Raw genomic sequence first — 17,139 nt, 5'->3', positions numbered from 1 at the left:
GGTGGGATGCTACTAAGCTAACATATTGCCTATGTTCGTACAACAGTCTCATAAAGATAAATATAGAGGAGAACTATACTAGTGACCTACAGCTTTCAACTGGGCAACGGTCAGGTCCATGTCCTCCAGTTCATGACGTGATTTCTCCAACTCATCCTGGTAAAAAAGGCAAGATTACACCAAGGGAAATAACTCTGGTACAGGGACAATAACTCAGGCTCAAGGGCAACAACTCTGATTTGCTAATTATTTAATTATTATTTTTTGTTAAAGGCCAATAAGAACTCTAAAAGGGCAACAAGCCATATCACAGATTGACAAACATCCAAACAAACTTGATCAAAAGAAAAGCCTGACTTACCTTGGCCTCATTCATCTCCCTGTCCGCGGCCTGCACCACTATCTCCTTGTCTACCTGCAGCTTTTTGGCCACCCTCTCCCTGTCGGTCAGGGCGGAGTCCAGCTGGTAGTTTGCCTCCCTTAGTTTCCTCTCATACTCCCGGTTCTTGTTCTGCAGGTAGTCCACCTGATGGCCACATTAGACAGAAGTTTATTAAGGTATAAAAATTACGCAAATTAAAGTCCACTGCTGGCTTTAAACAGGGACATGTGATTCTTCAAACAACCTTTTGAAAACTAGATGTATATGCACATGTATATGCATATGTATATATTCTAAAGTACATGAGATACTGTGTATGTTGTAATGTTAAGTTACCTGAATATTCAGGTGAGAGATCATGCGTTCATTGGCCCGATTCTTGGCATCCAGAGCCACAACATCACTGGGTCGTCCACCGTCCAACATTCTGGTCAGTCTGTCTATCTCCTCATCACGGTTTGACAGCTGGTGGTGTCAATTCATCAGTTGTAATCAAAGTTTGTTAGATAGAAAATAATTAGTTGATACTAACTGGACACATACCTATACTAAGCTGACACAAAATTTATGATAGCATAGTAACATGCAATTGAATTGATCTTCAATTAATCTTAAAGCAGCTAGTCATGATTCAAATACTGAATAACTACTAGGAGAAACCAACGGATTTTTTTTTCAGCTAACTTTATGAATAGATTGGTAAATTTGTATACAAAACTGCTCTAAAAATAAGATTACTCTTTAGTATTATCAATGTTGGAAAAAAATTCGAGGAAAGTTCTGTAATAATGGTATAATTCTCAGCTTAGTGTTTGAGGGATGGGGGGGGGGGGGCGCTTAAGGATTTCCAATTCAATGGACACACTTGCACGTTTTTAGACTGTCGTAATTCAATGGACGGTGATTAGTATCAATGAATTATAATTACGATCAAAGAACGGTAATAAGGATCAAAGAGAGGTAATTCAAAACTAGAAACTTTCGGCTCCAATGAGGTACGTACGTACGCTAGGCTTATCAATCAATGGCAGACTTATCGCCCAGAGGATTATAACCCGACGTATCGGACCGTATCGATCGCAGGGGACGAAAAAATCAATAGCCGATACGACAGTCGCACACTGACGTGACGACGGCAAGCAGCGAACTGACATGTATAGGTGCTGTGTGTTGTGTTGTACACATGTATAGGTGCTGTGTGTTGTGTTGTACACATGTATAGGTGCTGTGTGTTGTACAGAACACATGTAGGCGCTGTGTGCTGTGTTGTACACATGTATAGGTGCTGTGTGCTGTGTTTTACAGAAAGGTGTACGTGCTATGTGTATAACTAATATACGTGCTATTGTTTGCAAAGAACACGTCTAGGTGTTATGTGTTGTAGGGGGTATTTGCCTTACAAAATCAGTTTTACGTCGCGTAAGGATCAGAGCAGCTTGGCACAGCCTACGAGTATTGGTGTAATAGAGCCAAAGACAATTGGTGGTATTCAAATAAAATAAAACATAGTGTAAAACTACAATGCATAGAGTATATCAAGCCACAAACATAAACAGCAAATTTCACGGGAAAGGGGAATAAAATGAGCAATCCCCTCCCCCACAGTATCAAATGTCTCCAAGTACGGCTGGTCTAGGGTCGCTGGTTATTGATCGGTGACACACACACACACACAAGAAATCGAACACATTTAAAACACTGGTGACAAGTTGAAACATGGCACGTCTATGTAACACGTCTATGTGAACACTGTACACGGCTTCATAGGTAAACAATCAAGTCTTAGAGGTTTAGCACTCAAGGGGAAAGAATCAGGTCTTAGAGGTAGAATACTGAAATAATCGGGTCTTATGGGTAGAGTAGTGAAGGGGACACAATAAAGTCGAAAAGGTATAGCACAGAACAGGATATAGCCAGGACTCACTGTAGGGGAAACAAATGGTGTGGTGCTAGTACAAGGGGCGGTAATCAGGGGCTAATTTGTGAAGCCCGTGATATTGGACACTACAATCTAGAATGTGTGTGCCTGGTCAAGAAAAAAACACACATAATTCTTAGGATATTAAAAATTGTCCTAGGTCGACCGAAACGTCAAAGCGGCAATAGTCATGTCATTTTTAAAAGCAATTTGGGAGTTGTAAAAAGTATTTTTTTTAATAAGTGGTTTACACTGTAAGTGATCTAGAAATCTGTAGGTGGCCAATTATTAAAAAAAGAATTGTATGACTAGGTAAAGTCCTAATTTCTCCCGCTAACTAATCACAAAAACAACCACAAATAAGCGCGACAATTAGAGATATAGCTAGACTATTCATCTCAATAATTGAACCCGAGATGACAGAATATGAATATCACAAATTACTTACGGTAGTTAAGGAAATATGGGATAGGACAAACTACAAGCGGTGTCCTGTATAGTCCAATGAGTACACTACAAAATTCACACCATGGAATGTAACACAACAATGTGTACACCAAATAAAACATGTACACCGTAGACAAAAACTTAAAAACAGTTAAAAAACCCGTACAAGATATAGATTCTATTGCAGAAATTTAAAAAAAAAAAACCAAAGCAAGCAGACGTTACCTATCCGAACACACGGTCCTCACAGAACGAGCCAGGTACTGACAGGCGGAACTGCCGACTTGGCGGGCATATTGGCATGACATGCCCAGACAGAGCTGGAACTCGGGGGAGGGCAGCGGGCTAAACGATACACGAGGAATCGATTCTGATTGAGATAGTGTCAAACACCGTCTGATTGAGGACACACATAGGTGGTGGGAGACGATTCTCAACACATGTACGTCCGCGTGTAATGTTGTAAACTCGGTGTGTTAAGATAATGTTTTAAAATATGTGATAAAGTAGGGGACTGGACATTTAAACATAGAAGATATGATTTCTTATATCTCTATTAAAACGTAGCTGTTTATTTTATGACCGCCATATCGATACATAATTTACTGCCGGCATTTAAGGAGGGGATCGATTTGCCCGCTAGGACAGAACTAATCAGTAACGATCTATTATCAATAACAGTCAATCAAGAGGGCGATGTATAATTGATGTAAACAAATACTAGCTGTGGAGTTTCGCGCAAGCTCCAAAATTGCTGAACACATGGTGGTCAAGTTGGATAGTGGTTGAAATCTAGGGCTATGATGTAGAAGGGTCGAGTGAATGATCGGTTGTTGTTTATTTTCTATTCTTATGAGGACTGGGTTAAACTGGACAATGATTGAAATCTATGGTTACACTGATCAATGTGTTCAAAATATTTGGTTAAATTGGGCTACGGTCAAAATTTTTGGTTGAGCCGGGAAATTTTCAAATATGTGGTAAAACTGGGAAATTATCGAATATGTACTAAAACTAAAAAATTATCGGATATGTGCTAAAAAAAGAAAAATGGTAGAAATCTAAGATATATTTGGCACTGGTAAAAACCTGTAAACTCTGGATGAGCACTGAAATTTACTAATAGATAACCAATCTATTTTTAGAATAAAGATCTGCTACAGTGCAGAGGAAAACGTTTTAGGTAAGTCACAAACACACTAGCAGGACCGGCAGTCGGGGTTGTTGACTAACTAAACAATCAATCGGGCCAAACTACGAGGGAAGGGGGGAGGGGGGGGGGGGGGGTAACAACACAACACCACACCACAGGACGTAGGCAGCTAATTACTGACTGAGACGGTTCTTACATAAATATTCGGGACGTAGGCAGCTAATTACTGACTGAGACGGTTCTTACAGAAATATTCAGGACGTAGGCAGCTAATTACTGACTGAGACGGTTCTTACAGAAATATTCGAGACGTAGACAGCTAATTACTGATTGAGACGGTTCTTACAGAAATATTCGAGACGTAGACAGCTAATTACTGACTGAGACGGTTCTTACAGAAATATTCGGGACGTAGGCAGCTAATTACTGACTGAGACGGTTCTTACAGAAATATTCGGGTAGTCTGAAACAATTAGAGGGTGACACGATCTGTAAGCTGCAGCATACGTTAAACATTATTGTTACTGTTTATGATTTATTATATGTTTAAGATAACGTGTATGCTGTAGCGTAAGTTTAGCATTGATCTGTAGGTTGTAGCTTAAGTTTACTTCAGCATACGTTTAACACAATCTGTATGCATACGTTTAATATAATTTTTATTGCGTATGCTGTAGCATGCATTGAATTTTTATGTTTATACGCTGAACTCTAAAATACAATAATAATCGCAGAATAAGCAGCAACAAAGGGTTCAAACTGTTTAAAAGACGAAAAGAAAAAAAACCTAGGAAACCAGACACAGAACAGCCCTACTTAACGAAAGCTTGGGTAATAATATAAACGTAGCTGCTAGTATTTATGCCCTTAACGACAAGGACCGATAACTCTAATGTGTTTCTAATGAACAAAGATTTTGTACTGTATAAGTATTAAGCGTGGCCGTCTGCTATAAAAGCAACACGCTGAGATTCACAAGCAGATACCTCGCCGATAACTGACATTCTTTTCTGTAACGATCATTTCTCTTTAGTCTAGCTAGGAAAAAAAGTTTATAACAACTATTGATCTTAAAAAATCGATGCGTGGCGAAGAAATCGATTATTGTACAAGAAATCAAATTTCAAGTTCATAAAAATTCTATGAGACCTACTCATATTTCATTACAAAAAGCATGGACTTGGGAATATTTTAATTTCATTTTTTTTTTTAGCGCCACCTTTGAAAATGTTGAAGTTGTGCCCTATAAATGTGATTGACAAAGTTCTTCATGTCAGGTGGTTGTCATTAGAGAGACTGGTTTCATCATTTTCAGAGTTTCTTCAAGGCATCTCTTGAGCCCCCCCCCCCCCCCCCCAAGAAAGTCAATCGTCCCCCCCCCCCCCCCCCAACGAGATGGAATTTATATGGTAAACATATACTTTTACTAGTGTCCGCCCCCCCCCCCCCGGAAAATGTTGACCGCCCCCTCGAAAATATCAAGTGCCCCCCCCCCCCGGGGGAAAAAAGTCTGGAAGAAACACTGATCATTTTCTCTTGGCTTAAACTAACACAAGTCGGGTAGCCCTATCACAGCCTTCTTCCATACTAGATGTTTTAGATGTGACCTTAGTCTCTCTCAAGTTATTTGGAAATGTTCTAGATAGATGACTCTCTTCATCTAAAACGTTGGGGGGGGGGAGGATGCAGACGGCCGACACTGGTTTAAGTATATATTTTCAGATAGATTAAATTATAATTGTCTTCTATTTTGTCCATGGAGTGTTTAGGTGAACTTGCTTTTTTTTTTTGGGACGGGGCACGCTCAACTCTTTCCCCCCTCCTCATGGACTAAATAGAAAAATACTTAATTTAAAAATATAGAATCTATATAGAAAGGAGATAAATACAAATGGTAGCTACAGTGAGGTTAATGCAATTAGTAATAAAACAGATGGTGTTAGTTACCTCACCACATTGGGTCGAAACGTCCTTTGTACCTGTAATTATCCTTAATAGGGCTGGTAAGTAGGTCACAAACCAGTTCTACGGTTCAATAAAACCTGCATGAGCCATAACACTGGTTGGTGACCTACTTACCAGCCCTATTTGTGAGGTAACTAACACTATCTGTTTTAGTACTACATATAGAAAGGACAGATACAGATCACTAAGCCAGATGGGGGAAGCAACAAGAAAACGGATGGGGGACATCAAGAAATGGACTGGGCTGCCTGTTGTAGCCTTACTAAAACCAGCAGAGAAAGAAGGGTGGCAAGGAATTATGTAGGGGTCAACTTAGGTGAGCCCCCCCCACCTGGGTTATAGGATTGATGAAGGAAATAAAATATTCATGAATTGTCATTTGGATGTATAAAACCTGGCATCAATGTAATCTTCCATATATTTAATATTAACATTATTAATATAGAGCTAGCAGAGGGAGAAGGATGATAACTAATTAAGTTGGGGTCGACTAAGGTGCCCCATTAGTTCTTCCAGGATTATGGGATGACCAGTAAACAATGTTTTTAAAAAAAACTTTTATTGCCAACACAAAAGAAAATCTAAAATCAAAATTTAAGTGTGACAGAATAAAAAGTAGACTATGTTAATATCAACTATCAATGGTTTCAGTATTACGATTATCTGCAGTTATTTCGCATTTTTATTTAGGCTTTTAAATAGACCAATAAGAATGAATTACTGTAAAGGTTTTGCTAAACATTTAAGAATCATTTTATGATTAGCAATGTTTTTGGCTAAATAAACTAGGATATCATACAATTAACAGTAGCTTCTTAGTTATTTGATAACATCCCTTTGTTAAAGGGAATTAACCCAATACCGGGGGGGGGGGGGGGGGGGGGTAGGAGCATAACCAGATTTGTTTTGTGTATAATGTGACAATGGTGTGGGCGGGTGGGGGGTGTTGAAGAGAAAACATGTCATTTATAGACAATCTCTTATAAGAAATTTTGTCATAATTTAAAAACAGAAATTAAATTGAAAGAATTACTTTCAAAAGTCATTTAAATCAATAATGCAAAGTGCTTAAAACATTACAATATATATCAATTAGAAATGAATAATTCCCAAACATCTAACACCATTAGTGGTGCAACACACCATTAGTGGTGCAACACACCATTAGTGGTGCAAACACAGGTAGGACACCATTAGTGGTGCAACAACAGATAAGGACACCATTAGTGTTGCAACACACCATTAGTGGTGCAAACACAGGTAAGGACACCATTAGTGGTGCAACAACAAATAAGGACACCATTAGTGATGAAACAACAGGTAAGGACACCATTAGTGATGAAACAACAGGTAAGGACACCATTAGTGATGAAACAACAGGTAAGGGCACCATTAGTGGTGCAACACACCATTAGTGGTGCAAACACAGGTAAGGACACCATTAGTGGTGCAACAACAGGTAAGGACACCATTAGTGGTGAAACAACAGGTAAGGACACCATTAGTGGTGCAACACACCATAAGTGGTGTAACAACAGGTAAGGACACCATTAGTGGTGAAACAACAGGTAAGGACGACATTAGTGGTGAAACAACAGGTAAGGACACTATTAGTGGTACAACAACAGGTAAGGACACCATTAGTGGTGAAACAACAGGTAAGGACACCATTAGTGGTGCAAATGCAGGTAAGAAGTAAAACATTAAAATATTTTTAAGAATTTTTTTTTAAAAGTATTAAAATATTAAAGTAAAACTCTAACCAGATGAATGTTTTTATGGTGCTATCAACAAACATTGCAGAATTCAGAATCAGCATCAGCTGATGGGGAATATTTACAGAATATTTTGTGGCAAAGAAAAGTAAAAAAAAAAATTATTGTGAAGCACCTAATGGCAGCTGTTCATTACAGTAAACCACACAATATGGCAGCTGTTAATTACAGTAAACCACACAATATGGCAGCTGTTAATTACAGTAAACCACACAATGTTCCTGGCCATTGTGTTATAGAAAACATTTATTTTTTATTTTTGTGGACCACACTCAGTTTCTTGGCCTTTTTGGTTGGCCTCAAAAAATGTACAGGCCACTCTGGTTGGCCATACAGAAGCAACTGAGCAGCTTCACAATGGCACCAGTCATTTTATTTGATCTGGCCACATAAGCAGGTAGAGCAATAAAATTGTTTTCTTAAAAAAGCGTAAAACATAATGTGACTGACCTGTTCTCTGAAGCCTTGCAGCTTTCTGTCCATGACCTCCTTCAAGTCAGCTGCCTCGGACACTGCCGCCTCTAGCTCTGCTATCCTGGCATCTGCCACCTGCAACAAATATTACAATTGTAAAGCCTTCACTGCTGTATGCTACTAATTGAAACAATGTACTGGAAGTTGAAAAAATAGTTTTTATACCCTAAGATGGTTTATGTTTTGATTATAATACAATCATCAATGTTTTTGACTTACTTATCAGAACACCAGATACATTTTATTTCAAATTTTCTAACGTAATTTACAGACTTTCAACTATACAAGTCAGAAGTGAAAAGAATTTCTTATAGGGTAAGAAAAAAAAGAGAAACTAAATGCTAACAAAGACACCATTTCCAATACAATTCCCAAAATGCAAAGAAGTGACATTCAATAAAATTCAGAATTAAGAAATATTTTGCACAGTATATAATCACATTTTTTATTAAATTAATTAGGTCTAACCTATGAACTAACTTGACCTAGTTACTATATTTCTATAACCCTGGTGTCATGTAACATAGCACACCTCTCCAATACCTCTAAATCCACTTACACCTTACCACTCTCACCTCACCTATATCAGCCTCTAGACCCCCTTACACCCCACCAATGTCAGCCTCTAGACCCCCTTACACCTCACCAATATCAGACTCTAGACCCCCTTACACCTCACCAATGTCAGACTCTAGACCCCCTTACACCTCACCAATGTCAGACTCTAGACCCCCTTACACCCCACCAATGTCAGACTCTAGACCCCCTTACACCTCACCAATGTCAGACTCTAGACCCCCTTACACCCCACCAATGTCAGACTCTAGACCCCCTTACACCTCACCAATGTCAGCCTCTAGACCCCCTTACACCTCACCATCAGACTCTAGACCCCCTTACACCTCACCAATGTTAGCCTCTAGATTCCCTTACACCCCACCAATGTCAGCCTCTAGACCCCCTTACACCTCACCATCAGACTCTAGACCCCCTTACACCTCACCATCAGACTCTAGACCCCCTTACACCTCACCAATGTCAGCCTCTAGACCCCCTTACACCCCATTAATGTCAGCCTCTAAACCCCCTTACACCCCACCAATGTCAGCCTCTAGACCCCCTTACACCCCACCAATGTCAGCCTCTAGACCCCCTTACACCCCACCAATGTCAGACTCTAGACCCCCTTACACCTCACCAATGTCAGCCTCTAGACCCCCTTACACCTCACTAATATCAGACTAGACCCCCTTACACCTCACCAATGTCAGCCTCTAGACCCCCTTACACCTCACCAATGTCAGACTCTAGACCCCCTTACACCTCACTAATATCAGACTAGACCCCCTTACACCTCACCAATTTCAGCCTCTAGACCCCCTTACACCTCACCAATGTCAGCCTCTAGACCCCCTTACACCTCACCAATGTCAGCCTCTAGACCCCCTTACACCTCACTAATATCAGACTAGACCCCCTTACACCTCACCAATGTCAGACTCTAGACCCCTTACACCCCACAAATGTCAGCCTCTAGACCCCCTTACAACTTTACCTGTAACAGGTCAGCAACATAGGGGTCATCTGGTGGTGGAACTTTAAACCCATAGCCATCATTCTCTGGCACAGTTTGGTCTATTTCCATTCGCTGTCGTCGGAAAGGAATGTTCTTTTTCCTTCCACCTATTAAATATTTGGACCATAAAAATATGGCAGACAACAGCTTAAAGAAAAAAAATTAAAATGCTTTCATGAACATTCTTTTCTATATCACATTGGTGCCTTAATTATAACTAATAGAACCTGTCAATAGTGTATGGTAAAAAAGTAAAACATTGCCTAGATGTTTTAAATACTTGGCATCTGAACCAAAATGCTAACCTACCTGGTGTCTGAACCAAAATGTTAACATACTTGGTGTATAAACCAAAACGTTAAAATACCTGGTGTATAAACCAAAATGTTAACATACCTGGTGTCTGAATCAAATATTTAACATACCTGCTGTCTAAACCAAAATGTTAACATACCTGGTGTCTGAACCAAAATGTTAACAAACCTGGTATATAAACCAAAATGTTAACATACCTGGTGTCTGAACAAAAATGTTAATATATCTGGTGTCTAAACCAAAATGTTAACATACCTGGTGTCTGAATCAAATATTTAACATACCTGCTATGATACCTGGTGTCTGAACCAAAATGTTAACAAACCTGGTATCTAAACCAAAATGTTATCATACCTGGTGTCTGAACAAAAATGTTAATATATCTGGTGTCTGAACCAAGATGTTAACATACCTGGTGTCTGAATCAAATATTTAACATACCTGCTATGATACCTGGTGTCTGAACCAAAATGTTAACAAACCTGGTGTCTGAACTAAAATGTTAACATACCTGGTGTCTGAACCAAATATTTAACATACCTGGTGTCTAAACCAAAATGTTAACATACCTGGTGTCTAAACCAAAATGTTAACATACCTGGTGTCTGAACCAAAATGTTAACAAACCTGGTATCTAAACCAAAATGTTAACATACCTGGTGTCTGAACAAAAATGTTAATATATCTGGTGTCTGAACCAAGATGTTAACATACCTGGTGTCTGAATCAAATATTTAACATACCTGCTATGATACCTGGTGTCTGAACCAAAATGTTAACATATCTGGTGTCTGAACCAAAATGTTAACATACCTGGTGTCTGAATCAAAATGTTAACATACGTGGTGACTGAACTAAAATGTTAACATACCTGGTGTCTGAACCAAAATGTTAACAAACCTGGTGTCTGAACCAAAATGTTAACATACCTGGTGTATGAACTAAAATGTTAACATACCTGGTGTCTGAACTACAGCATGAAAGTTTTTCTCCTGTAACTTGAGTATTGTCTCAGACTTTTCCTTGGACTCCTTCTCTAGCTGCCTCACCTTGTGGACGTACTGGTTGTTGAGAAACTGCAGGTCTGCGTTTTTGTGCTCCAAGTCTCGCAGGGATGCTTTTAGTTCTAAAACAGAATTTTATTACCATTATTGCCTCATATTCTATACAATTACTAGAAAGAAAGCTGTTAATTTTTTTAAATTTTTATTTTTAAAACTGTTTCTGAGTGTTGAAAACTTTAAATGCAGTTGATATTAATCTTTTAAAAATAACTCAATATTAGGATTTTTTTTATAATAGTTATAAGAAATTAGTTATATCAATAAAAAAAAAGATTTATATCTTGCACAAACAAGAGACTTTAATTACTGTTTAACCTTTAACCAAAAATATTCTCTCTGTCACACTAAGAAAACAATTCTACATTTACTAAGTTAACAAAACTATATTTCAGTTTGAGACCTTTCATAGGTAGATACTTAACTTAAAACTGTAAAGATACCTCGAATTTTAGCATCAGATTCCTCTTTCTGTTTGATTATTGTCATGTGTATTTCATTGTTTTCTCTAATGAGTTTAGCGTTATCACTTTTGTACGGCTCCACAGCTGAGTCCACATCCAGGTGGACTTCAGTCTGTCAGATAGGAGGATTTATTCAAATAGAAGGATTGATACAAATAAACAGATGAATCTATACAGGTAGGAGGATTGATACAAATAAACAGATGAATCTATACAGGTAGGAGGATTGATACAAATAAACAGATGAATCTATACTTCTATTTAAAAAATTAATGATGTTTAAATTAAATTTAAATAATGAAACTTAAAATAAATTAAGTTGCAATTTAATTGTTATCTATTATAAGCTAAGCATAATTTATCTAATGATAATCTTGCCAATTTAAATACAAGTCATTTTAACCAATTAAAATTGATTAAAACTGTCCAGATTAAAAAAATAACACTACAAAAATATTGTGCAAAATTGAAGCTGAATGTCCTTCTACAAGCAGTGGTATTACTGAAGGGCTATAGATTCTAATTCTAAATCTTCAATAATTTCTCTAAAACCCATTAAATTATAATCAACATTTTAACCAGTGATTAAAATAAAAAAAATAACCTTTTTTGCCAGTTCAAGTTTTGCATTTTTTAGGCTCTCTGTTGTATGAACTAGATCGACAAACAACTTTTCCACCAATGGCAATGATTCAATGCCCAGTGACTGCTTGTACCCCAACTGATCTAGTCGGCGTCGGAGATTGCTAAATTTCTGCTGTGCCTGGGAGGTCACAGTTGTAGTTGTGGCCATGTTGGGTTCACCAACTGAAAAAGTGAACATGTTTGTTACTAGAATACAACAATGTGTATAGAGTTTTTTCTACAGTTGTGACATGCTGCAGTTGGATGAGCCTATTTTTAATTAAATGACAGCCATTACTAGTAATCTCTTAACAATTCGATAAATCTTTGTCAATGAACAAGTAAAAGAATCTTATCAAGTCAAAGTTTTATGGAGGAATTCAATACTGCACCAACATATTTACTGCAATATATAAGCATCATTACAACACACTAATACAGCTAAAGCCTCGGAGAGACATAGATCTGTGCGTCATCCACTTTTGGGGATGAGGTTGTTTTTTTTATGAAACATAGATCTATTTGATTTGTAAAAGGTTTAATGCAAAATGTTGAGTGAAAAATGTCAATACACTGAATGTGAGTGTAAGTTTTATTCTAAAGAATAAATAATAATGGTCAAATCTGAATCTTTAATTTTTATTGTGAAATAAAACAAAACTCACTGGAGTCAGATTCATTTATGTGAACTTACAATAAAAATATCAATGAAATTAACTAATTTTCAACTTCTCTATGTATGCACCTTTTCTTATTTTAATTTTTTGAACATGAAATATTTAAAATATAAATTTAAATATACATTTCAGAAGATGAAACTGACACAAACATAAACATATTTGAGTAAGATCAACAAGAATAAAAGTGGAATGCCATGCCAGTCAGAAACAGGGACATAGATGCCATTCTAAATCTAACTCTTTCCTCTTTCATTTTTCAGACTTTCTTAAGGTAAGGAAAGTATAGGTAAATAAATGTATAGGCGTACACTAGATAGAAGTTATAATGATGCTATGAATTTAAAAGTTTTATTACATAGCAATTACTAAGTTACATAGTGAATCGCTTGGCCACTAGTGAAGAAGTCTGATCAAAATAACATCACTGGGATGAATTACAAAGTTAGTCATCATAATTTAATGTAAGACTAAAGCTTCTACAGAGGATGTAAGGTTAAATTTAACATCAAAGTAGTGTCTGTGTTGCAATACACTTCAACTTGAAGCATTTTAAATTGCATACAAAATGTATACATCAGTGTCCATGTAAAAAGATAAAAAAGCCAGTGTCTGAGTAAAGTAAAACATGTTTAGCTGGTAGATCTAATTCAATAACAATTGCAATATTTACATATAAATTTCATACTTCTGTGGTGATTAGGCCTGAGTGATGATTGCAACACAATAAATCAGTCTGAAAATGCTAACCGTTAACATCTACAAATACACATATTGTAAAATTAGTAGGCTTCATTAAAAGTAAGTTTTTAAAGAACTAAAATTTTTGTGGATGTCGATTGTCACAGAGAGAGTGTTGGGCAGTCCATTCTAAGTGATCGTGTGGACAGAAGTGTGAGGGGTGGTCTAAAATTTCAATTTTTTGAGAGTGTCATAATAACGGATGACTCCTTATACTAGATCTAAATCAAGTCTTAATACAAGGCCTACTTTGGTTAGGCCTATGGACTAATTATAATATTAGCACAGATAAATAGTTGTAAAAATTACTAAAGTTTACTAGTAAAGTGTGAGTGTAACTAAAGTGATGCAGAAAAGTGTAAGCTAAACCTAAAACAAAATTGTTTTAGTTAGTCCAGTATTCGATAAAAGAATCTTCTTAAATGGGTTAGAGATTTTTGTGTGTTTTGGTTGTGTTTATAATAAAATACGCTCAACTGGAGCTGAACGTGAAGCGGGGAATAAAATAAGCTAAAAAGGAGTTTTACCACTTAGTGGCACTTAATTCACTTATGACTTAAAACCGCCTTAGGTAGGGACTGAGAAAATTTTCAAAATGATTTACGCCTTAGGCCTACTACTTGACTAATATTACTAAAAAAGTATTCAAGTATTTAGTATTTTTAACTTTCAAAGGTTAGTGATAGTGATAGGCATGAGGGATGACTAGATCTAGGTAAAATCACGATATAGCGTCGGTTATTATTCCGGAACTGTACAGCAGTAAAAAACAGTAAAGCCATGGCGTAGTCTGTCGAGCCGTTCCGGAAACCACCGGAAATACTGTAAACAATCATTTATTTGCCGCCATATTATTTTTAATACATAATGTTTAAAAATGTGCAAGGATTGATTTTAGTTGCATTTTAAATACTGTTTTGCTAATTATTTTGTATTTCTAAGTATTTTAAGTGTATGTGCTAATTATTGCTGCTACTAAACATTATTCTAGTTCTTCTTACTATTTTTAACTTTAGTAAATCTAATCGTCTTATTTTACTAACAGATCTAGAGCTGGTTGTCGCAAATTTTCTGCAGGTTTTTTGTGTTTCTTAAAAAAAAAACATTAATTACTACACTCGACGTTATTAATAATATTTAGATTTACTAAGGCCTAGGCCTAATTGTTGCTAGGCCTAATTTTTTGTCAGTTAAATATTAAATTAAGTTAAAACATTAATTTAATGCACTTGACTTTATTTTTCTTTCAACAGTCAAATAAACTATGGTTTACAGTTTACAGCAATGAATGTTACCGACCGAAACTCAACGAACATTACCCAATAATTTCCGACACTGTATCGTGATTTTACCTAGATCTAGATCTATCTAGATGTTGACTAGATCTAGATTCTAGATCTAGATTCTAAATAATTTTGTAGGACGATCCTATTTTCATTTTTTTTTCTTCTACAAATTCAACTTATTCAAGAATAAGAATATAAGAATTGAATTGGATGACAGATCAGCAGATCGTAAAGAAGAATTTATTAAAAATCTAGAGACAGAGATTCTAATAAAATTATTTAATTTAATCTACCTTATTTGAGTTATTTTTACCTTGAAAATAATATTATTTCAAGGATATATTGTTTTTGTAGTCATTTGTGTAGAAAAATAATAAACATAGCTCCAGTAAAAATCATCAACATTCATTAATCAACAAGTTTTAACAAGACTTTTTGTTTGAAAATCACGGAAACCATTTTTCTAATCTCTTTCACAGAAGAATTTATTTAGAGTTGTCTTTCTTTATTTATAAATTATACAAGCATAATACAAGAGGTGTATCAGAGACACTTCCTCCATGAAGAATGAGATGGCATAATCTAAAATTCATTTTGTCTATTTGATGGTTGCAACCACTAAGGCGAACACTCAAAAGAATGGTCAAAAAGTATGCTCTGTCTAGCTTAGATGACATCGGGGTGGGGGGTGTCTGACGCCAACACAAAAGTGTTTATCTTTAAAGATTTGATAGTTGCTATGGTTAAATGCGCCAAGTATGTTCATAGTGACGCCATCTGATTGAGTTAAGTGGAGGGGAGAGGGGAAAATTATCATAGAAGATTGAGTCGTATACAGAGAAAAAAAATGTATGTGTTGTCAAGACAATTTTAACAGCTCACGATTTTATTTAAATACGCCACTATTCGGGGGGGGGGGGGGGTAACAACGTTATACTGTCAACAGCAAATAACCATAGATCACGCGATGGCTTTAAGGCTTTAAAAACTTCCAGTCAATTCAGTGGTGCAATAGGCCCTACAGAACATTACATAACTCACGAGCATTTAGATTTAAACCGGGGCTATAAGATCAGCATAATTAATCTCAGCTCAGCAGTTAAAGCATGCACACACTCACATACAATTACTTTACCGCACCGTGTGACGCCTGACCCAGCAACGCCATTCGTCAGGAAAAACAAGTAAAAATTCTGTCCAGTTGTTTTCATCAGGTGTGGATTAAACCCAGTGGCGTAGCGAGGTCGGGTGTCACCCGGTGCGGCACTTAATGGTGTCACCCCCAGAGGCGTAGCGACCCTTCCCGAGGACAAACTTTCAAATTTTCGATTTGCACCCCCTCTCTCAAACTTTCGATTTGCACCCCCGCCTCAAACTTTTGATTTGCACCCCCCCCCCCCCCTCAAATTTTTCTCTATATGTTTTGCTATTTTTTGCCTTGGTGTCACCCCCAAAATGGTGTCACCCGGTGCGGTCCGCACACCCCCCGCCCCCCCCCCCCCCCTCGCTACGCCTCTGATTAAACCTGAGCGTGTAAAAAGGATTTACACACTCTCCCACATCTACAAAAACAAACGAGGGTACTGGTCTGGATTCAGCCAGCTTTACCCTTAAGCCGCCATGGCATCACTGGAACTACCTCCGACGTTTTAAGTCCCCATAAACCATAACAGATGCACCTGAGTGACAAAACAGTGAACAGGGAATTAAGAGGCACCAGAAAAGACCCATAATTGGGTGGAGGAGAGTGGTCCCATATCCAAAAGGGGAGTTGCATCTAAAATAAATGTGTCAAAATCGACAATCCGTAGTAAATTATAACAGAGATTCGACTTATCCTGAGGGCGACATTAGGAGCAGCAATGTTATTTTTTCTACCTTCCTCAATTATTCCATGGTCTTCTGTCTTCGTCTTCGTGAGACGCCTGCAAGTCAATAAATTTTCTTTTTATCATCGGCTCATTGCAGGAATTTTTGACTGGGGGAACTAGTGTTGGATGGGAATATGCGATTGTTTGTTGTTTTTTTTTGGATCAAAGCGGACGTGGTCGCCGATAGAAAGTATATCAAATACTGACGGTAAATTACCTGGTGTGAGCATGGCTTGTGATAAGGAGAGATTTGGTCATGGGGATGATAAAGACGACGTAGGTGGAAATATCGACATCGTGTTTTATGATGATGATGCTAACAGGAGAGAGAACGATGTGCTATTCATGGTGATGGTGGGGGTTCAGATGGTGATGGTGAGGGTTGTGATGGTGATGATTATGGTTATGGT

At 37.4% G+C, this 17,139-nt stretch overlaps 1 protein-coding gene across 3 annotated transcripts in view; it reads right to left on the bottom strand.

Moving 5' to 3' along the window:
* Positions 1-15,299, bottom strand: part of LOC131938449 (centrosomal protein of 135 kDa) — a 29,617-nt gene extending 14,318 nt beyond the window's left edge. The window contains exons 1-9 of one of the 3 annotated variants that reach the window (XM_059296491.1): positions 15,172-15,299; positions 12,135-12,337; positions 11,510-11,642; positions 10,964-11,131; positions 9,670-9,797; positions 8,091-8,189; positions 719-847; positions 362-526; positions 91-156 (exon numbers count right to left, since the gene is read on the bottom strand). In XM_059296491.1, coding sequence (XP_059152474.1) covers positions 91-156; positions 362-526; positions 719-847; positions 8,091-8,189; positions 9,670-9,797; positions 10,964-11,131; positions 11,510-11,642; positions 12,135-12,323 — 1,077 coding nt within the window. In that variant the 5' untranslated portion in view covers positions 12,324-12,337; positions 15,172-15,299. Of the gene's footprint in view, positions 1-90; positions 157-361; positions 527-718; positions 848-2,972; positions 3,060-8,090; positions 8,190-9,669; positions 9,798-10,963; positions 11,132-11,509; positions 11,643-12,134; positions 12,338-15,151 lie in introns of those variants that run through there. The other 2 variants (XM_059296483.1, XM_059296498.1) reach the window with 2 other exon arrangements.
* Between the last annotated feature and the right edge of the window lie 1,840 nt (positions 15,300-17,139).

The sequence above is a fragment of the Physella acuta genome, unplaced genomic scaffold, assembly GCF_028476545.2.
Source record: "Physella acuta isolate Inbredline_101_S28 unplaced genomic scaffold, ASM2847654v3 ptg000017l, whole genome shotgun sequence".
Lineage (NCBI taxonomy): Eukaryota > Metazoa > Mollusca > Gastropoda > Physidae > Physella > Physella acuta.
The sequence above is the reverse complement of the archived record's forward strand: the minus strand, read 5'-3'. Positions and strand labels throughout refer to the sequence as shown.